Raw genomic sequence first — 24278 nt, 5'->3', positions numbered from 1 at the left:
AGTCAACCTTTTCCTGCGCTATCTCAACTATATAAATACTGTCTTCTAACTCTAGACTGATTTAAAAACTAAATTTTTCTGAAGCATACCATTACAATACTTCATATAATTTAAACAGTTACTAAAAGTATAGAACAAACAAATAAATTCCAGTTAGCAACAGTAACCCCAAGACTAACTTTCAATAACTAGCAGAACCAATAACTGAGCTATATCCAAAATAAACCTAGTTTCGAATAACTGGCATAACTTCTCCAAAATCAGAAAAATGGTACTCACCAATTTGAAGATGCCTTCGATTGATCTCCTGGCACTAACTTGGAAACTCCAACTCTTCTGGGAAATTTCACTATTTTGCGGCTCTTGATCACGCTTCCTCCAGCGCTCCCTTCTGACACACTGTCACTTTCTGAAGAGGATTCGCCACATGAACTGTCCTTGCACGCAAAATTAGTTCTTGTGCAGAGAAGAAAGTCTTGACTGCTCATGTAAAATCCTTTATAATACTGCCTTTTCTGAAACTTCCATTCCACGATCTGGTACACTCACATGACAAGATGTACGCAAAACAACGCATGATGTTAACTCAAGTTCGCAGGCGTAAAACTCTTTCCTAAATTTACTCTCAGAACAATCGCTAAATGCTGCCACCAATTTTTAATATTTAATAAGTAATAACAATAATTGCCTGCTTTTAAGCCCAATAATTTCTATATTAAAGAAGTTTTTTTTTATATAATCTACAACACGAGAGAAAATTTCTACAGTAGACTCCCAATTATCCGCGCCTGCCGCACTAAGTTTCTTTTCTTTTCTTTTTTTTTTATATAAGCGTAAAGCAAAGAAAATAAAAATGTTCACAAAATTGAGCGAAACGTAAAATTTGCTAACATCGTGCTTATTTATGGCGGAACCTTCCCCTCTGATGAGTAAGTGATTTCTTACTCACTCTTGCAGTGCCTGCTCCACAGCACTCTCTCGTCTTACTGACATGGAGGTTTCTTACCTCCATGCTTACTGACACGTCCACTTCCTCCCACTCGCCATTGTTAGGTTAAGCCTGAGAGTGTTTGCGAAGCGGTCAGAGTTAATTTCTTATCTTTTATTGTGCTCAGTGCTTGTGCTTTTGGTTTTTGTGTTTTTCATTACCGATTTAAAATGTCAGGAAAACGAAAGAAGGTTGTGTTGACGATTGCTCAAAAACTAGAATTAATTTCCAAGGTAGCAAATGTCACTACAAGGCAGCAGAGGGAATTGGATTATGGAATATCGGAAACAACAGTGCGTGACATTCTAAAGTAAAAAGACAAACTGGTGAACTTTGCATCAATGTCGGACAGTGCTTCCACAATGAAAATGCGAAAAACTATGAAGGGTTCTACCTTTGATGAGCTAGACACGACATTGACAGAGTGGTTAGTTAAAGTTCGAAAAGAGGGTATTCCTGTAAATGGTCCTATCATTGCGGCGAAGGCAAAAACCTTTTTTGAGTTGTTATGCCTGAAAGGAAATTTTGATGCGTCTTCTGGCTGGTTGACTCGTTTTAAGCAGTGACATGGAATTTGAGGAATTGGACTTCATGGGGAGAAACTTAGTGGTGACCAACAAGCAGCCGATGATTTCCACCATGAATTTGAAGAATTTGTTTTAAAAGAGCTATCTTTTGAACAAATTTACAATGCCGACAAATCGGTACTTTTGTGGAAATGTCTTCCCATTCGCACTTTAGCATTTGAAAGTGAAAGTAAAGCGGTGGGTCATAAAAGCAGCAAAGGAAAGAATCACTATCATGTCTTGCAGTAACGCTACTGCTGGACATAAACTTAAGACTTGTTGTCATTGGAAAGAAAAAAAAAAAAAATAAATAAATAAGATCTTTCAAAGGCACAAGGTTAGAAAATTTGCCCATTGATTACTTTAACCAAAAAAAAGGATGGATGAACCGAAACATTTTTCAAGAATGAATCGAAAAAATCTTTGTTCTTCAAGTGTGTAAACATCTTAAATCGAAAAACCTGCTTGAAAAAGCTGTACTATTGATCGAAAACGCATCTTCTCACCCAGCAACAAGCGTGCTAAAATTTTCTGATGGACAAATTTTTGCAAAGTTTCACCCTCCAAACGTTACTGCGCTAATCCAACCCACGGACCAAGGAGTCATTGCAACAATGAAGAGAATATATTGAACCAAACTGCTAATGACCAAAATTGAAGAAGGTTATGATCTGAAAGAGTTTTGGAAACACTGCACAATCTTGGCAGCATCTACGATATTGCATCTGCATGGGATTCAGTGAAACCGTCAACCCTCATAAAATCATGGAGAAAACTCATGCCTAATGTTGAAGCCAACAACAACCTAACCCGAGTTGTGAAGAGGAGAATGAAGATGTAGACACGCCCATGGCAACTCTTGCCGATATGGTGAAAACAGTTCCAGGTGGGGAGAACGTCGATGCTGAAAACATTAACGAGTTGTTGGAGTGTAACGTCAACGAACCTGGCTTCGAACGCTTGACAGATGATGAAATTGTGAAGAAAGCAAGTGGAGAGGCCGAGAATGAAGGACAGCGAAGTGAAGGCAAAGAAGAGCCCACTGTGCAGATGCGGAAGACTCACGAAGGAGCTTTGCAATGAGTCGATGGACTGCTGAGTTATTTGGAAGAACAAGATGATGCGGAGTTGGCCGAAAAAACTTATGCTACGAAAAATGCAATTTCAGATCAAGAGAAAATGCTTCCAAAGCAAGAAGCAAACACAAATGACTGATTTCTTCAAAAAGGTGTAGTTTTACAGTTATGCTTTTGTAATTATAGTATTAAAACAGTACATATGTATTAATTTTTTTGTGTATAAAGTAAAGTCTTAAGTATACAAAGCACTTTTCTGTTTTCATTAACAAAATGCATTTTGGGTTAGTTTTGAGGGATATACTAAAATATTAAGTGTTAGTTAAACATTTCCTGAAATAAAACGATTTTTCAAAGTTGGAATGACTGTTTTCTGTTTTGCTATGCCTGTTTTTAGCTTTTTTCGGATTATCCGCAATTTTTGTTATCTGTGGCGGCTGCGCCACCCAATTCCGCAGATAATCGGGAGTGTACTGTACTTAAAACATTCTGTGGTAGTACAGTAATCGATACAAATTGTTAATAATCATAACATAATAATATTATTATTTTGAATTGAATAGAATAAATATTATTTTGTCTTTTGTTGCTATGGGTTACCAGACTAGCAGCATTGAGTTGTAGTAGGCAAGTCGCCACAGTACTCCTCCTCCAGTGCTAACAATATCTTACAAATACTTTGGGTTGATGCGAACTCGATGACCCAAGCGTGTTCTTATCGTAGCATCTGATAAGTCGGAAGTCGTGGTTTCTGTTGAAGGCTTGGAACAGCTTGCACTGAAGTCTGTTGGAGATAGATGTGGATCTTGTGACGGAATTTGTGATAGTGAAGACGTATTTGCTCCAGTGGCTTCTGGTGTCCAGATAAATGGCGGCTGAACATGGTCGATACTAACAACGACTTCTTTTTCGTTGACCAAAATTTTAAATGTTTTTTCATTTCGAGCTAGCACTTGATGGGGCCCTGAATACTATGGTGCGAGAGAAGGCTTTAAAGCATCACATCTGAGAAAAACATGAGATGAGTTTCGAAGTTCTTTATGCACGAACACAGTTTGTTTGCAGTGAGAGCTGGCAGGAACTGGTCGCAATTTTAACATACAGTTTTCTAATCTGATGCATGAATGTAACAGGATCTACGTTGCAGGTAGATGGATTGACTGAATGTACGAATTCCCCAGACAAACAGAGATTAGTACCATATACCAGTTCGGCAGAAGAGGCATTCAAATCCTCTTTTAACGCTGATCGAAGACCTAGAAGTACAGTAAGAAACAAATCAGTCCACTGTAATGCAGTGTGGCATCGTATTGATTGTTTTAAGGAGCAATGAAATCTCTCAACAAGCATTGGAACTTGGATAGTAGGGGCTGGTTCTCACTTTGTAAGTGACCAAATACTTAGTCAGTGACGTGAAGAGTTGGGACTCGAACTGATGCCCCTGGTCAGTAGAAATCTGCTCTGGAACTCCAAATCAAGAAATCCAAATGGTGTAAAATGCCTTTGCCACGGTATCAGCTGAAATATCTACCAAAGGAACAGCTTCCGGCCACTGAGTAAATCGATCAATGCAAGTAAGAATATAGGAATATTCATTAGAAGGTGGCGATGGCCCGACCAAGTCGAGGTGCATGTGATTGAAGGGAGAGGAGGGCAAATTAAAATTTTTAATTTGGCTGGTGGTGTGTCTGACAATTTTGGATCTTTGGCACTCCAAGAACGAACGTGTCCAGTTGGCTATGTCCTTTTGCATGCTAGGCCATACGAAACGTTACTGTATCAGTTTCCTCAAAGCCTTGATGCCAGGATGTGACAGACGATGGAACTGACTAAAAATGGCATGGCGAAACATGGAGGGAACATAAGGTCGAAATCTTGAATCCTGAAAATCGCAATAAAATGATTTTCAAGGTGACAGCTGCTTAGGCTGCAAGTTGAGATGGGTGTAAGATTTGCTTTTCAAAAGGGTTTGTAGTTCTGAATCCCGGTGTTGTTCATCCACAAGGGTAGCAAATTTTATTGGCAAAGGAACGGCTAGTTCTTCAATACGAGACAAGGTGTCTGGAACAATATTCTGCAAACCCTCAATATAACGGATATCTGTTGAAAATTGCCCTATGAAGTCTAGGTGTCTCATTTGACGAGGAGAAGCTTTATCCGAACGCTGTTGATAAGCATAGGTTAAGGGTTTGTGATCTGTGAAGATTATGAAAACGCATTTCTCTAGCATATGTCGAAAATATTTGACAGCTTCATAAATTTCTAATAATTCGTGATCGTAAGTGCTGTATCTGGTTTGTGTTGGTGAGAGATTTTTTAGAAAAATATGAGTCTCCATAACTCTTGATCTTTCTGTTGTAAAACTGCTCTTATACCTGTTGTTGATGCGTCAATGTAGAGTGATAATGGTTTAGATGCTGAAGGATACTGCAAATTTGTTGCTGAAATTAAATCATTTTTGCATTTTTGGAACACTTTGTGAGATTTTGTGGTCCAGGTTATAACACGTTTATTGTTTTTCTTGCTTCCAACCAAAAAAGAATTTAGAGAGGCTTGTATGGTCACATGAGGTAAGAAACGTTGATAAAAATTGAGCACAGCAAGAAATCTTCTGAAGTCCTTCACTGTAGATGGCTCGGGCATATCGCGGATAGTGGTGACTCTATCTGTAAGGGGTCGAATGCCATCAGCAGAAATTTCATGACCAAGGAAGGATACTCTTGGTTGGCCGAAAACGCATTTGGAAGGATTAAGACTGACACCGTACCTTTGAAAACATTCAAAAACTGTTCTCAAATGTGATAGGTGTTCTTGCTCTGAAGAGGAGCCGATTTAGATGTTATCAAAATAAGGTACACAAAAGTCGAAGCCGATTAACTCCTGATTCATGAAGCGTTGGAATATTTGAGCAGCATTATGTAGGCTGAAAGTCATGACCGGAAACTCAAATAGTCCAAAAGGCGTAATAACCGCAGTTTTTGGAATATCAACTGGCTTAACGGGCACTTGGTGATACGCCCGCTCAAGATGAAGGGTTGTAAAAATAGCTTTTCCCTCTAAAACTTGCATACAGTCTTGAATGTGTGGGATTGGGTTACGATCAGGAATTGTAGCTGCATTTAACCGGCGATAATCGCCACACGGGCGCCAGTTACCATTTCGTTTCCGAACTAGATGGAACAGACTGGCCCATGAACTTTTTGAAGGATGGCAAATTCCCTGTTCCATCGTGTATTGAAATTCTTCTTTGGCGGCTTTCAGCTTGTCCGGAGATAAGCGTCTTGGTTTAGAGGCAATTGGAGGTCCGGTAGTTTCAATATAGTGTAGTACATCGTGCTTGAGTTCAGAAATACCCATAACTGGTTGTGTGATTGTAGGGAATTCTCTGAGAAGTTAATGCCATGGGGAGTTATACGAAATCAGTTTAATGCTCAAATCTCGACTAAAATTGTGAATTACTCCCGGATAAGTTCAGTTGGTTGTGGAATATTATCAAACAGCGATTCTTAAGATCGACAAGCAAAGAAAATTTTTGTAAAAAGTCAGCGCCAATAATAGGACTTCAAACAGTAGCAATAATGAATGGCCATTGGAAGTTGCGGCTCAATCCTAAATCAACAGATATCAGACATTCACCAAAAGTTTGACTAGGAGTTTCATTTGCTGCATAAAGTTGTAACTTGGTAAGGTGCTTTTGTTCGTGAAAATGTGGTGGAATAACAGAAACATCAGAAACATGTCTACAAGAAACCTTAAGTCCGAATTCTTATCGATGACGAAAAGGCGTGCAATATTCCAGTCGCTGTCGTTCATGACTTCGAGCGACGGTCCTTCTTGTTTCTCTGGTCGTTATAACAACACAGTGGGCGGCATATGTTTGCCTTGTTTCCAAATTTGTGGTGATAAAAACAAATACCCGGAGGAGTGCTTTCATAATATTACCTCAGTGGGCTACGAAGTGTATTTCGACCACGTGATGTGGAGCGGTTGCGCTGAAAATTGTTCAGCTTGGACGGCTACTAACTGAGCAACCTGTTTGGACAAATCATCAATTTGAGCCTGTAACGCCACAATACCTGGACCAGGAGCCTGCACTACATGTATTTGTGCAGGAATGGCCAGCTCGTGAATTTTATCAGCGATTTTGGATAGATTTTTAAGTGGCTCGCTACTGGCCACTAAAATGGCTTGCATGTTAGATGGTAGTCTATTCATCCATAATATTTTAAGAATGTTATCTGTTAAGTTACCGGCAGCTAAGTCTGACATTTTAGACAGCATTTGAGAAGACCTCATATCACCCAACTGTAAATCATGCAACAGCTGCTTGATTTTAACTGTCTCAGATTCTTCATAAACAGAAAATAATTTTTTTTTTTTTAAAGATGATTTGTATTTGTCCATCACTGGTGGATTCAAAATTATTTCACGTGCTGATTGCAGTACCTCTGATTCTAACGCGGTGATAGCTGTATAAAATTGAGTGGCAGTAATGTAACTCAATTTAAACTGCACATCCAACTGAATGAACCATAACTGTGAAGCAGCATCATTGTCAACCATTTTAGATCAATCAAATATGCACAATAATAATATATGTAGAATATGCACAATAATAATATGTATAGAATATGCACAATAATAATATGTATAGAATATGCACAATAATAATATGTATAGAATATGCACAATAATAATATGTATAGATATGTGCAATAATAATATGTATAGAATATGTGCAATAATAATATGTATAGAAAAATAATCAATATGTATATAGCGACACAGTTTCTTGATACTTGAAATCAGAGAAATTTGCAGCTCAAATGCAGCAGACGATACATATATCCGCTAAAATTATGACAGAAATATGTTGACTCACTGGAATGCGGCACAAAGCTTGAAATCAGAGGTGAAATGTCATACTTGCATCTCATCACACTGGATAACTTACTGTTGCTCAGAATTTTCATATTTAAACTCCATATTCGTGCAACATTGAAGGTTGCTATTCGTATTAAATACGGGTCACCAATTGTGGTAATACAATTTTATTAAGGTAGTACAATAATTGAGACAGATCGTTAATAATCATAACAATAGAATAGAATAAATATTATTTTGTCTTTTGTTGCTATGGGTTACCAGAGTAGCAGCGTTGAGTTGTAGTAGGCAAGTCACCACACATTCTTTCTAAGAGGAGTAATGTAAAAATTTATATTTATATATTATTTTTCAAAGCTGGGACATGAACCAAACTGTCAATGTCCTCTTTGCTTAAAAACATTGTGAAAATAAACATCAAATGAACTTTCTCAGTTTCAGACAATTCAATTATGAAGTTAAAGTAAACTAGCAGACGATACCACGGCGAAAGTAAAAATTAAAAAAAAAAAGGATGAAAGAAAAATATTCAAAAGTATTAAAATTAATATTAAAAAATATTAAAAATTTGAATATCATCATCTATAAAAAATAGCTTTTCATATATTATTAATAAATATTTCTTACATATCATTGAGAGAAAAATATCATTTAGTTAATTCCCTGTAAAAATTTATTTGAAATTTAAGGTTAAAAATAGCTGTGACAATTCACCACAACAAAATTCGTAAACCACATTTGGCGTTATTATCGCTGAAGGAAAAGGTGCCAAATTTTAAAATTTGCAAATATGTAAATTTGTGTATATCTTAGAAAATTTTAAATAAAAAATTATAATTTTTTGCAGGTATGCGTAGAACTACACCTACTTTAAGATGATGGTAAAAATTTTATAGATTATAATTCAAAATTTTTTTTGAAAACTTTATAAAGATTATTTAAAAATAGAAATTTAAAAAATAAAACACAAAAAATGGGTGAATTTATTTGTAATGAACCTAAATTTCGAAATGTGAAAGGAAAAATCAAAGAAGTTAATAAAAAAATAGATATTAATAAATATATGCCAAATTCAATTAACATCGAGGAGCTAAAATTTTGAGAGCTAATTTTTTAAAAACTACTCGTACGATTTTTACAAAACTTGACATTCTGGCATATTTTGAGTCGTAGATTCGAAATATGAAAAAAAATTGGTATGCTATTTCAGGAAAAGTCCGATTTTGTGTCAAAATACCTATGTTAGAATAGTGCTATAGTATATAAATCTAATATATATCCTAAGTCGCGCTTTCAAGACATGAAAAACGCAATTTGAATTTTGTCAATCGGTCAAGTAGAATGGGAGATATAGAACTGTCCCCCCCTTTTTTTTTCGCAGTGTACATAAATTATGATAGCATATTATTGAAGGTTTTTAGTCAAATATTTTTGAGTAGGTTATTAAGCATCAGGGGAAAATATGAAATTAAATTGGAATTAATTACTTTCTAGTCTTGCATTCTATTTCCATATTACCATAAAAGATGTTATCACAGAATTCTACTAGAGATATATGACAGTATATTTTTAATCAACAGCTTTAATTTGGGGGAACAATAGAATTTAAATAATGTATGTAAAACAGTCTAAATTTTATGAGGCTGTTGTAATTCCTTTTAATTAGGTAAATTAGTCATTGAAAATTAAAATAATTGGCTGTCATTGATTGCTAGATGTAATCTGTCAGTATTCATTGTAATACTAAATCCAAAAGCTAAAAATTATGTATTTTAAAAGAAAAAATAATGTGTTAGATGTTATGTATTGATTTTGTTATATATAACACTAATCTGTGCTTGTGTTTATGATAATATTTTTATTTTAAAGTAACTTTTTTTTCTCTACTATAATTTTAAGTATGCTTTCTAACTAGATGGAATCAAATCTCTAAGAGCATGTTCTCAGTTTGAAGACATCTATCTAGATGCTTGTGATTCTCCTCAAAGTATGTGAAGTTTCCTTTTCTGTATATTATTTATGGTACTAATTTATTTTAGTGCAAATTTGCATTTAAAAAAATTAGAGCTCTTACCAAAATGTAATAATTTTTTCATTCTTTTCTATAGCAGCTTTTTGTTCATTACATGTTGAGGTTTAAATTTCAAAAAAGCATTTAACCATGAAGTTGCAGTTTCTTTGGAAACATCAAAGAGCTGTTTTAAATACATCTAACATTTCAGTGGTCTAACAAACTTCTGTATGCTTTTGTTTTTATTTTTTGGCAAAATGGGGATATATATGTAATATATTCAAGAGCAGGAATTTTTGATGGCGTAGAAGTGTTGATCCATAATGACTAAAAAATTGGAGGGGAATTCAGATTAAATCTTCAGTTTTATTTTCAGCAACATGTGGCGGCTACACACAAGTCAGCACATTAAATGTGCCTGTTTCAAAGGGCTTACATTTTTGATAGCTTTGTAGTAAGAAAGCAGCAGCAGACAGACAGCAGTCTAGCTAGACCAAAGCGTAGAAAGAGAGTGCATAATGTTCAGGATGAAGTCAAACTGAGTTAGTTTTGGTTCTCAAAGCATTTTGATTGGATGTATGAGGAATTCATTAGAAAATATGGATAAACTGCTTCAAACATTCTTTGACTGTTGTACTCAAATATACAAAAGAAGCATGTAATGGCATGAAAGAGAATATAGGGTAATATTTTAAGAAATGTGCTATGAATTTTAGATTGCTTAAAAAAGAACAAATTAAAACTAGTAGCCTACAAAAAATAATGTCACAGACAAGATTAGAAGTTTATTTTGGCATCAGCACAAATTTAAAATGGATGAAGTTCTTCAATGTGAAGGAAGAAAGTACTAAAAAAATGAGCTTTTTCCTTAAATGAAGCTCAAAATTATTTATACACAAGTTTAAACAATTGGGTTACAAGCTTGGATATGATAAAGCATTTGATTTATTTATGAAGTTCAAATCATTTTAGAAAAAAAAAAAAAAAAAAGAAAAAAAAAAATCGCTAAACAAAAGTAATAGGCAGGCTTATTTAAATGATTATTAAATAAGCAGTAAGTGTTAGTGGAACTAGTGAATATAGTGGAAAAATTTGTGGTGTGAAGTTTATGTACACTGCCTGGCCACCCAAATTGCAACACCAAGAAAGACAAGAGATATCACAACAAAATTTATTTAGTAGATAACATGTTGACCAAGTATCAAATGATTAAATTTATATACTTCTGTGAAATGTGGTTTCTACCAGAATCAGTAGCCAGAGTAGCCGCCATTGTTGGAGATCACCGCTGCCACACGCCTTGGCATTATTCAAAGAGACTTTGGCTGTGTTCTTGGGGTACACAGACCAAGCAGCTTCCACACATTGCCAAAGTTGATCTGGTGTGGCAGCTTGGGATGTAATCTGGGTCATTCGTTCAGCAACCATGGACCACATGTTTTCTTTTGGCAAAAGATCAGAAGAGCGAGCCAGCCAGGGAAGCTATTCAATATAATGATTGACAAAGAACCCTTGGACAATGCATGCCACGTGTGGCCGTGCATTATACAGTTAAAATATGCAGAGTTGCCAACTCTCCCGCCAACCCGATTTACAATATATTTCTCCCGACTTTTTCTTAATTCTTAATATTTCTCACGATTTTTATGGAACTTGGCTTAATACTTCATTATATGAACACAACACACACACACACACAAAAAAAAAAGTGATTTTGGACGTCTGAAAGCAACTGAATTTTCTCTAGATTATATCTAAAATAAAACCTTGCGAATCAGATGAAAATTTCTGCTTTTTGAGTGACAGCATACGTATCCAGAAACGTTGTTCTCCAGTTCTCCAATAGGCATCGAGCTCCACTGCGTGTCATCTGGCATATATTAGCCAATGAGCACAAAGCAAGCTCAAGGCTGTTGGCCATTATTTGGATGTTCTTTCGTCTTTCGTTATTTCGTTCATCTTGTCCTGAGGGGTGTGAGTACACGTGCGTTTGGGAAATAGTTTTAGAAATTATCGTCTTTTGTTATGTCTGCGAGAAAGGTGAAATACTCGTGCACGTTTAAAAAATTGTACACAGTTACTTTCCTTCCATTATTTCTTCAAGGAAATGTAATAAATTTGCGATGTGTACCATCTGTCGTTGCGATTTTTCGATTTCGCATGGTGGAAGGGCAGATGTTCTCAAACATGTGCGTACACAAAAACACAAGGATAACATGAGTTGTTTTGAAAAAAACGAAAAATTAAATTTTTCTTCGGAAACAAAGGACCAAAAAGTTATTAATGCAGAATGTCTATTCTCTGCCTTTTTACTGGAGCACAACCTGCTACTGAATGCATCGGATCACGCTGCAGCTTTATTTAGAAAAATGTTTCCCGATAGTGAAATCGCCAAGAAATACTTAAGGTGCAAGAATCAAAACAGGTGCAATTGTTAAAGAAATGGGTTTGAAAAATAAATCTTCAGTTATTGATTGCATTAAAACAGCTCCGGTGTGCCTCTCTACGGATGGAAGCAATAATACTGATTCAAAACTGTATCCAATTGTTGTTTCTTTTTTTAATCCAGCGTCTTCAGAAATTGAGTGCAGTTTACTTTCTGTACCCACTTTAGAAGGGCATTCGACAGGCTTTAATATAGCGCAGCTAATTATTAAAACCTAAAAAGAAAATGCAGTCCCTCTGGATAATTGCTTAGCACTTGGTGCCGATAATGCACCAGTAATGGTAGGCTTGAAGACTGGTATTGCAGGCATCTTAAGAAAGGCAAATTCAGATTTGCAGATTATGAAGTGCACCTGTCACCTCTTAAATTTAGCAGCTGAAAAAGGAGTTGCTTCTTTACCAATAAATGTGGATGAACACATTGTTGATATTTATTATTATCTTGAAAGAAGTTCTAAAAGAAAGGAAAAATTGACACAGTTCCAACAGCTGCATAATACTAAAATAAGAAAAATTTTGAAAAATGTGTGTACATGCTGGCTGTCTTTAAAGAAATGCTTATCTAGAATCCTCGATCATTGGAACCCACTTCTTGCATTTTTTAAAGAAGAAGTAAATGCTTCGAGAGTTAAGATAAAAGGCTCTATTGAAAGTTATAAAGTACCTAAAGTAAATGGAGATGTAGTTATTACTTCCATTGTTAAAAATAGGTTTGAGAAAAATAAAGTAATTTCTGCATCATTCAGCAATTCAACTGGCAGTTCTCAAAATAATACTGCAAAATATAAGTGTAAAGCTGATACAAATTTCTCTCAAAATAAAAAAATTGCTCAACACATGAAACATTTTCCGATTACTGTAAGTTTATCTTGTGAAGAACGAATATTTATGTTTTTTTCTTCGGACCTTAACAAAGCTTTTTGCTTTTTTTTACAATTCATTTTGCCATCATTCGATGTTCTTAATGCAATTCTACAAAGCAGAATTCCATTAATTCATGTTTTGCAATCAATGATTTATGATCTGTTTAAAGACATTTTATCAAAGTTTGTAAAACCAGTCTGTGTTTTGTCTTGTAATTCTATATATGGTGTGACTTATGGTGAAACAGAAAATCAGAAGAAAGATGAAGGTTTGGTAATAGGAGCTGCAACTACAAAAGTAGTGGAAGAACTTTCAGAAGAAAACAAAAATAAGCTTTATCTTCATGTTAGAAGTTACTTCTGTCGAGTATGTGATTACATACTATATAAATTTCCAGTCAACGATGAACTGATTTTGCATGCTAAAGTTGCTGATGTTTCTGCTCTAGCAAATGCATCTTTTTCTGATATAAGGTACTTTTTGAACAGATTTCCTGTGTTACTTCGTTTAGTCATGAAAGATGACGATAATGATGTTGCTACTGATATACTGCAGTCACAATTTTGCAGTTTACAATTAGAAAACTTGGATGAAGTTATAAAATTATCTAGGATTGACACCCAGTGGAGTTTAATTGGAAAACTGATAGGTGCTGATGGAATTTTAAAATATAGTGAACTCTCTAGAATTATGTTGGCCATCTTGACAGTTCCCCATGGTAATGCAGAGTGTGAGAGGATTTTCAGTGTTGTTGCGAAAACGAGGACTAAATTTAGATCTAATATTAGTGATGATACATTAGAAAAACTTTTATTAGCGAAAGCAGGCCTACGTGGCAATTGCTATGAACAAAATTATGAAGTTTCTTTCATAACAAAAGCAAAATCTGCCACTGTCCATAACATTTGTATGAAAACTGATTAAAGTGTCTTTTTTTTTTTTTTTTTGCTTGCATTTAAGACTTAGTAACTATTTAAAGTTAATTCATCATTAAAAACTATATTTTTATCATTTAAAAAGTATTTTTAACATTGTGAAAAATCTCCTGATTTTTGAGTGTCATAGGTTGGCAAGTATGAATATGGCTGTGGGCAAGCCCTGAAGGTAAGGAAGGACAACTGGCTCCAACACCTCGGAGATGTAGTGCTGGCTGTTTAAAGTACTTGTAATGCGTACTAGAGGAGTGCATGAGTGATATCCAATACCGCCCCATAACCATAATACCCGGTGCAGGACCAGTGTGGGGGTGCATAACGCAGCTGTTCAGCATCCTCTCTCCACGGTATCTCCAGACTGGAATCCAACCATCGTGGTATTGCAGACAGAAGCGTGACTCGTCATAAAGACAATTTCATTCCATTCTGCCGTCTTTATCCTTCTTTCATCACACCATTGGCAGCGGAGACATCTGTGGTTCTGCATCAAGGGTAGACGAAGCAATGGACGTCTTGCGGACAGACCACTCTGCTGTAAACGGCGTCGAATGGTATGCGCACACACTGGATGATGCGTTACAGATTGAATGTGCTATGCTATGGATCATGATGTGACTGAGCAATCCGTCACTGCCATGCACACAGTGTTCCTGTCATCACCTGAAGTGGTGCACTGAGGTGGATGCGTCGGTCCGTTGTACCCTCCTGCACCCAACGGTCGCATATCCGCATTACAGTTGTTTGGTTTCGTCCAACACAACTACTGATTTTCTGAAAGATAATCTACACTCTCGGTAGGCCACAATCCTCCCTCTGTCGAACTTGGATACGTGATCAAACGATGATCGCTGTTTACTATGAGGCATAATTGATTTTTTTTTTTTTTTTTTTAAACCACAAGAAAAACACAATGGCTAACTTGAAATCATCAAAAACTCCAAGCCTTAAATAGCGCTTTGAAGTGGCTCCACAGGCGCGTGTGATGTGCGTCTGCACTCGAATTCTAATCATTTGCATATCTCACCTCTGCTAATGCATGTTGTAAATTTCGTGTTATTGGCATGCTTCTTTCATAGTGTTGCATTTACGGTGGCCAGCAGTGTATTTTTCCCCTGCTACACCTTTACTTAAAAGATTTATATTCCATATTTTAAAAGTTTATCTATTAAATAGTATTTCATGGAATAAACTGTAATATATCCATTCTTCATAAAGCTTTTGTCTTATTACAGTATCCAATGATTTCCTTATCTTTGCAATAAATTGTTAATTTTTATTATTTCATGTTTGTCATTTATTAATTAAAAAAAAAAAAAAAACTAGAAGTTTCATTTTTGCTTGAGTATTTTTGATTCAACTTAGGTTGAGAGTCATGAGTTGAATGAAGCCATTATGCTAATCAATAATCATCATCACTGATACTCATGATTTCTAAAGTAACTACCGTATTTGACAGCATATAAGACACACTTTTTTACAAAATTTGGTCTCAAAAAAGTTACCTGCGTCTTATACGTGAAGGACACAGGTTAACTTTTCAATACTGAATGCTATTTTTAGCCCGGATAAAGGTCTAGATCCACATAACTTTTTCTACATCTGCCATAATTATTTTGCGCATGCGTGAAATATCTGTCACGAAAAAGTGCCAAAGCTCGAAGCTGATGTCGAAGTTCGAACAGGTTCGATGGTCACATTACGTCTATGGAGCCTTCCCTTTCTTTGACTCAGCCGACACACATGTCGGTATAGGTGCTACTCTGTATAAACATGTCGGTACTGGTGCTTATAACTATTTGTTTTAAAAAAATACCCTGGAAAATATAACTACAGGAAACAAGAGATTAAGCTATACAATTCAGTATAAACTAGGAGTGTTAAACTACGCCAAAGTGCAGGGAAACAGAGCAGCTGCAAGGCATTTCGGTCCACCACCTACCGAAAAAAATGATACCTACTTGGCGACTGCAGGAAGATCAACTGAAGACTGCTAAAAAACAAAAACATAACCTTCGATGCCCAGCTCCATCATGGCCTGAACTTAAATATGCCGTAAAAATGTAGGTGATAGATAAGAGGAAATCTGGGATGTTTCAACCAAAATGATAGTCAATGAGGCAAAAGGATTTGCAGAAAAACTTGGAAATCAGAACTTTTCAGGGTCTGAGGGTTGGTGCTACAGGTTCATGAAAAGGCAAGGCTTATCAAAGTGCACAAAAACAACTATTGCACAGAAAATGCCAGCAGATTATGAAGAAAAAATACAAGCATTTCATAGGTTTGTTATAAATGCACGCAAGAAAACTTCTTTTGAGCTCGGTAAAATAGGAAATATGGATGAAATTCCACTCACATTTGATGTACCATCCAAAAAGACTGTGAGTATTAAAGGGTCTAAATCACTAACCATAAAAACCACAGATCATGAAAAAACCCAATATACGGTAATTTTAACATGTTGTGCTGATGGCACAAAACTACCGCCGTCTTTCATATTCAAAAGAAAAACTCATCCAAAAGAAAAACTTCCAACGGGTGTAATTGTTAATGTTCATCCGAAATGCTGGATGGACAATGAAACTGTGGTTACAGAACGTATGGGGAAGGCGACCTGGTGGACTCTTAAGAAAACCCTCTCTTTTGGCTTTGGATCAGTTTAGTGCCCATAGAATTGAAACCATAAAGAATAAAGTGAGAGAATTAAAAACCCAGATTGCTGTCATTCCTGGTGGACTCATTAGCCAATTGCAGCCTTTAGATGTATCGGTGAATAAGCCATTTAAGGAAAAAGTGCGAGAATGATGGAACAAGTGGATAGGAGAGCCACATCACGCCCTCACAGCCTTAGGTAGAATAAAGCGGCCTCTGTTTCACAAATGTGCGAGTAGGTAAAAAGATTGGGAGGACGTAAAGGGTGAAGTAATTGTTAAGTCCTTTAAGAAGTGCGGAATCAGTAATGCTCTTGACGGAACAGAAGACGACGCATTATTCGAAGAAGGTGATACTAGCGATGACGGAAACAGTAGTGTTGACAATATTCTCGTTTTCGATGATGATAGTGAAAAAGATTTTTATGGTTTTGAAAGTGATTAAAGTCTAATTTCATGATAGGCAACGTTTTCCTTGAATCTGTGTTTTTTGTTGTTTCTGCTTTATTTTGTATTATGTTTGATTGCTTGCCGTTCATTCATTTATTCATTATTAAAATTTACATATCAAGTTCAAAATAGCTTGCCGTTTGTTAATTTTCCTTAATAAAAATATGTTTGGTTAAGTGGCATTCAATGATTGTTTATTTGGCTTTTACGAAACGTGAGAACTAAAAGAAACCACATTTTAAGTTATTGTGGTAACGCGCTGTCGCGCGGACTATTGAAACTTTTTTCCTTGTGTGTGGTCTTCTAAATAAGGGTGCGTCTTATATGCCGTCAAATACGGTACTTTTACAGGAGACCAAAACTACATTTGTAGGTGAAAATCTTAGGGAAATTTCTGGGTACATTGTACAGTAAATAAACACTTATAATATCAGTAAAAATTGGTAGATTAAAGCAAGCTTTTTTTTTTTTTTTTTTCCCCTTCTGCTATGAGTTTTCCATAACCACAAATTATTGTTTAACTAAGAACTTTTAGAGAATATCTGGAAATATTATGTATACAAGTACTTTAATTTATCTGTTCCTATTCTTGTATTATCTTAATTTTGATACTTGTAAGATAGACTGAGCTTGGGTCTTGATAATCTTACCAATTTGAAGAAGCTTTTGGGAACAGACTATGTTATTTTAGTTTATATTTGCTATAATGCCATCAAAAATGAAATTACTTTTTTGTGCAGTGTGATTATAATTAAAGTGACCCTATTGAGACCACTCTAGAACCCATTCTACTTATTGAATTTTTGTGAAATTTGGTATATATGTTATATGGACCATGGGTAAATGATTTCTGCAATAATAATAAAAAAATGTTCAAATTTTGACCACCAGGGAGAATTGTGATGTCTAAAGAAGGACAAAAAATATGTTAGAATCATTAAAATTTATTCAATACAGAATGTGCTCAATGTGTGCTCTATTATCATCGATTACATGTTGAAAGTGCCTTATAGTGTGTTCAATAGTAGCGCGAAATAACTCTCGAGGGATTTCAACAAGATGGTGTGTAATGCTGGCTTTCAACTCAGTTATAATTCCTCCTCCATAAACAGTCTTTTAGGAATCCCCATAACCAGAAATCACAGGGATTTAAGTCAGATGAACGAGGAGGCCAGGCATCCGGAAGAGCTTTGGATATTATTACATGATTCTCACCAAAGTTAGCATGAAGCAGTTCTTTGACTTGGCATCCAATGTGGGGATTTGCTTCATCGTGCATGAAAACAGTGGCCTGATAAAACAGTTTTACCAGTAAAGCTCAATCTTTCTTCTTTAAGGGCATGATTAACGATGACAAAGGCACACAGAATGCTTTTCTGGCTCTGGCTGCAAGTCTCTGTATAGGTTTGACTAATTTGCATAAGGAAGTTTTGAAAATTGCCGTCTGGTGGTCAAAATTTGAACTGTTTTTTAATTGCAGAAATCTTTTCCCCATAGTCCATATAACATATTTACCAAGTTTCATCAAAATCCGCTAGCCAGAACAAGATCTATAAGTGTCTGAATAGGGTCACTTTAAATATAACCACCCTGTACCTGTGCATGTTTTATATTTTTAAAGGCAATCTACCTGTATTTGTGTGATCGGACAAGAAAATTCCATTACTATTTTATTTATTGATAAATTTTTTAGGTGTTGCAGAAGCTGCTGCTTTAACTCTTTATTCTTATGATGAGTTAAAACAAAAATCATCTCGTAAACCAAAAAGTCAATTACATTTGTACAAGTCCTCTAGGTAAAAATTTTAGTCTTTTTTTTTATTTGTATAGTCTTTTTTTATTTATAAAAGAGCAAAATTTTTAATTATATATGTATATATAAGATCTTTAGGAATATTTTAGCATGTAAAGTTATGATTTGGTATTTCATTACAGTAAAATATTTGGTTGCTATTTATACATGTATCGTACAATTGAACGAATGAAAATACCATACTGCCAATTAAAAATTCTAATTTGCATTCTTTTGCCACCTGTATGTAAATCATTTACGATATTTAAAATTTTTACAGAGGTTGAAAATTTGTGTCATATCTCTGTCATGCTGTTTTTTTTTTTTTTTTTTTTTAAATAGCATACCTGTCAGTTTTACATACTTTTCTGTTAAAGCCATTCTATGCATTTTTTTAAATTAATTTACATTTTTTATCCCAGAATTTTTTTTTTTTTAAATATTTTTCTAGCTTTTACTTAAAAAAAAAAAATTGTTAAAAGTTAAAAAATTGGTTTACTGTGTAGATTTTATGTTTAAAGACTTGCAAATTGAAGTTGTTATATCCAATTCTGCGCTCGAAATGTTACAGTTCCATCTGTACATTCTCCCTGATTACAGTCATTAAAGTGTTGTCAGAATGATCAGGAACAGCAACAATGAAGCATTCTGCAGTGTCACGACACAGCTTCCCCAAAACCTCTTGTGGGAAAAGAATATGGCCTACTCGATTTTTTTTCTATTTGTAAATTTCTACAATTATTTTGTATTGACTGATTTTAATGCTGGGAAGAGATAACAAGGATTTGGCATATACTTCTTAAATGTAAGTATTTGAATCAACCATTATGTGTTGTGATTCATTTTAAGCTGTTGTGAAATGCAACAGGCATTAATTCTTAATACTATAAGTAAATAAATAATGCATCATAAAAGAAAAAAAAAAAAAAAAAATGCAGGATCCAGCAAACCATATTTGTGTTCAGACACCTTTTTCTTTCCTGCAAGATCAAAAAAACAGAAGGGCAACTAATTCATTTTTTGGCAAATCCCAAATAATGAAATCTGTTACCGTAAAAAATATTAATAAATAAATGAAAATGTGATGATTAAATATAAAACATGGTTGCATGAGTGATATTATAGAGATGATTACACCAGAAAAGAAGCCGAACAAAAAATGTGATGCTTGGTACCTACAAAATATGCCAATAATAATGATAATACTAAAAGAAACAGGCACGAAATGGTGTGGCTTTAACAGAAAAGTACCCAGCCTTTTCAGCTTTGCTGAATAATAGTAAATGTTATATCATTAGTGTGTTGAATGATAAACAGCCTATGAATATTATGTAAATATACACTGGTGTGCAAAAATTAAGGACGAGACGGTTTTTTCAATATAACTTTGTACAAAAGCTTTCCAAGTCAACACATTTAATACCGTAAGATCCCCAATACGTAAGGACATGAGTAATGTAAGCAACACTTACTAAAAGAGAAATCAGAGGGATAAAAACAAGCTTTATTGAAAAAGTAGCATGGAGCGCAATGCGACTGAAGGCCGAAACATCCCTGCGATGGGTGTCCAGCAAGAAACATCCGGTCTTTAATAGGGGATATGATCTCCCCTGACTGCTAGGCAGGTTTCACAGTGTCTGCCCATGCTGAAAATGAGGGTGTCAATGAGTTGTTGAGGCATTGCTGCCCAATCATCTTGCAGCGCCAATCGAAGCTCCGGAATCGTTACTGGTGGTAAGGTACGAGCTGCCAAGCGTCTGCCTAGAAAATCCCATACATGCTCGATGGGATTGAGATCCGGAAATCGTGCCGGCCAATCCATACGTTCAATATCCTCACTCTCTAAGAGCTGTTCGGCAGCTACTGTGCGATGACATGGTGAATTTTCGTCCATGAAAAGGAACTGCAGACCCATAGCGCCTCTGAAAAGATGCACATATGGAAGAAGAATCTCGTTACAATAACGGGTCCCGTTGACTGAACCTGCGTCGAAGATGTGAAGGTCTGTACGACTACCAAGCATGATGCCTCCCCAAACGCAAACACCACCACCTCCATACCTGTCCCTTTCAATGATGTTCGAGGGATGATTGCGGCTTCCCTGCTCTCTCCAGATGAGTATGCGATGAGAATCGCTACTCAGACTGAATCTGCTCTCATCTGTAAAGAGTACTCGTCCCTATTCATTGTCTCTCCAATTCCGGTGTTCCCGGCACCACAGAGAACGCCTTCTCCGATGGGCAGGCATTAGAGGTACACACCGTACAGGGCGTCGTGCAAACAGACCACCACCGTGCAGTCTTCTGGCCATGGTAAAACGCAATGTCGGTCGTCCAGTCGCCTGTGTCGTGTGTCTAGCGATTTCTTCCGCTGTCTGCCGCCTGTTTCTTCTGGCCTGTAAGGCAATATACTGGTCATCTGCGGGTGTGGTTCCTCGTGGACGACCACTACTAAACCCCCAGATAGCTGTTCCTGTAGTTTGAAATTGTCTCCAAGGTCGTGAAACGATGCTGTTAGCAATTCCGAACTCTGCAGCCACACTTGTCACACTGCGGCCTTCCTCCAACTTCCCAATGATTCGACCTGGGGTAAAAGCATCCAGATGTCGTCTAACAGATTGATTATTCGCCATTTCTCGCAGAGGCAGCAACTCGGTGTGATTTTAACTGCTATACGGCGTGCAATCTCTTTGCCAGAAATACTGATCTTACACCGACAACATGCTTTATACTACTCAGACACTCCCCCATTACGTCTACCTGCATATCTGCGCATGTGCTACCGTACATCATCTTACTTAATCTCGGATTGGTCTGTCTGTCCGCTCTGCCTCTTCGTTCAGCTGATATGCTAATTTTTCGACTTCGTCCTTAATTTTTGCACACCAGTGTATGTGTGTATGTTGGATAAAAATTTAGGCGGGAATTTTATTAGTAGCTTGACTCATCTTTACTTAGACCTGCACGAATTTTTTGCTGTCGCATTTTAGTCTCATTCCCATTTATTTTCAATAATTGTTTAGATATTTTTCGTGTATGTATATATTATAGGCTTGTTTTTCTTTATTGTTAATATTAATCGTAGTTAATTTTTTTGTTATTAATTTTCCATAAATGGCGCGGAGAGGTCTAACTCTTTTCAAAAATTTGTAAATATTTTTATATGTAGGACTTGTGTATATAGATATTTATCTCATTTATCTGTATATATTCAAGAATATTGTGTATATTCAGGAAACCATGTATACAGCCATAATACAGAGTTTTTTCATTCTTATACAAATGCTTCTACTCATTTTCGTGCTTTACTGCAATGCTCGCTTAATCGCACTTTTAAAAGCTCTGGCGGTGCAGTGTTCCACCTCATGGAACACCCACAGAATTAAAACGGTAAGTGCAATTTTTACAAAATTTTACCTGTATACTCCTTTAGGACTAAATAGACTGCATACAACTTTTTTTGTTGAAATTCCTACGTTAACGTATAGTGCGCCGCAAAGGGTTAAACATTGCTGTAAAATTACCTCTGCAGTTCTGGTTTATGTACTATCATATTAAGTATAATGCTGCAAACCTTAGTAACATAATAAATGTGATAGGAAGTCCTTTTTTTAAAAAAAATTATGCTGGAATTGCCTAAAACAGATAAAGAAAAGGTCATGACATTTCATGCAAAAGTTCAGCTCTGTCTGGTTATTCACACTCCAGTTTCTATTTACAGTAGAATTATTGAACTTTTAGTCCAAAGGGGGCTTTATCCCTGAAGAACTATTGTTTTATTGTTTTTGTTTTTCGATTTTGTGTTGAATCATTATAAACAACGATTCACATTCACTTTTCAAACTGTTGTCACTAAATGTTAGAGTCGTGCATTATATTTGAAGAAATTAAATAATGAAAAATCTGGATAAATGTATGTTTATTTCTTGCATTTTTATAAAACAATGGTACACAGGGCCATCAAATTTTGAATGACGTAATCCTCCTACGAATATGGGTATGTAGAAAACCAAATTTGGAATTTGTTTTATTATTGATTTTATGTTTTGTAAAGCTTTAACGAATTTTTGAGTAACAAACTCAATGATTTAAAAGCGAGCAATGGCAACACTCTACGGGGGGTGGGGGAGCCTTTTTATCTGCAGCGCGCAGAACTGTGTATCGGAAATTAAAAAAATTATGCTCATTTTAAAATTATTTTGTGACACTGCTATTGAACTGAATTTTATGGTTTAAATGCAAAGAACATGATGTTTAATAAATAAAGTTAACACACAGAATGTTAAAAAAAGCTCCTTATGGATGTAATTTAAAATCTGAAACCTTTCAGATTTTTTTTTTCCTGCATTTTTTAATATGCATGCGATAAGAGCCAACTAGTACACGTATGTAACACACATGTGATTGAGAACATGTAGATTTACATGCTTTAAATTTAACTATCATTTTGCTGAACAGTGAGCATTGTAGAAAAGTAAATATTGTTCATACAAATTTTCATTTTTCTTGTAAAATGTTTTCTTTTTATTACCATTTATGAACAAAATTGTACCTTTAAGATTTCCAAATCACGGCTTCTTTCCAAGTCACCAGTGAGTTAGAATGGGGTTGCAGATAATTGATAACCTATTAAAATTTTGCTTAATGTGTATTACAAACTATTTTAATGCTGAAACTGATTTCAAGAACATTATACCATAAAATTTTTCTGATGTTCATAAAGATTGATACACATTTCCTTTTGTGTTTACTGTGCTTCTCATTCCAAGTTAATTTCCTTTTATCTGTAAACAGAAATTAATCTAATCTCCTCACATTTTCCTTTAACTTAGTTTTACTATTGTTGATGCATATAACATATACAACATTTTATAATGTGCAAGACATACTGATGTGGGTACTGACAAGCAGACATGATACATTGCAAAAAAATGCATCAGTGGAGATCATCATCATAAGTTATTGCATTACATTCACTTGAAAGGGTTTTCAAAATAATGAATTTATTTACTATAATTGCTTTTCATATTCTGTTGTTGCATTATTTTTTAATATATACAGTCAAAAGTCGTTAATCCGGACTTGTCGGAACTTCGGCGATTCCGGATTATCGATTTTTCCGGATTATAGATCATCAGTTTAAATTTGGTAAGATGGCATGCAGAAATTATAAAATTAAAAATATGAAACTGTAGTTTATGAAATAAAGAGCAATTATGATCTAAAGGGTATCAAAATTTACAAAAAGAAAAAGCTAAATATTTATTTGTTTACTTTATTAAACATTTCTTTCAATGTAAGTTGTTTAATTTGCTTCGTTTCATGTGATAATACTTTCTCTTTAATTCTATTAAACAGATATAATTCCTTGTTTATTTACAAAGTTCTGCTGTTCAAGTCCTATAATTGCTATGTCGAGAATACCAACTAATTTGTCTATCAAAATTTTTTTGTTTTCAATAACCTCTGAGTCACTTTCTCCACTATCAGAAGCGAATTATAATGACGAGGAACTTGATTTAAATCATATCAAAGACCGAGTACATTGAGATGAAATACTACATTTAGTAAATAATTATAAGCCAAATAAAAGATAAGGATAGTGCTGACAGTTCAACTT

At 35.3% G+C, this 24278-nt stretch overlaps 1 protein-coding gene across 4 annotated transcripts in view; it reads left to right on the top strand.

Moving 5' to 3' along the window:
* The window catches only part of LOC118197636 (cytosol aminopeptidase-like), a 183322-nt gene that overhangs the window by 89420 nt on the left and 69624 nt on the right, over window positions 1-24278 (top strand). For all 4 annotated transcript variants that reach the window (XR_015041762.1, XR_015041763.1, XR_004759631.2 and 1 more), the window contains exons 5-6: window positions 9430-9501; window positions 18561-18663. Coding sequence is in view for 1 of the 4 variants with exons in the window: in XM_085819159.1 (XP_085675285.1) it covers window positions 9430-9501; window positions 18561-18663 (175 nt within the window). In the remaining 3 variants the exon portion in view is untranslated. The remainder of the gene's footprint in view (window positions 1-9429; window positions 9502-18560; window positions 18664-24278) is intronic.

The sequence above is a fragment of the Stegodyphus dumicola genome, chromosome 6 (genome assembly GCF_044657685.1).
Source record: "Stegodyphus dumicola isolate Sdum_Otavi_A_Nest chromosome 6, ASM4465768v1".
NCBI lineage: Eukaryota > Metazoa > Arthropoda > Arachnida > Araneae > Eresidae > Stegodyphus > Stegodyphus dumicola.
The sequence above is the reverse complement of the archived record's forward strand: the minus strand, read 5'-3'. Positions and strand labels throughout refer to the sequence as shown.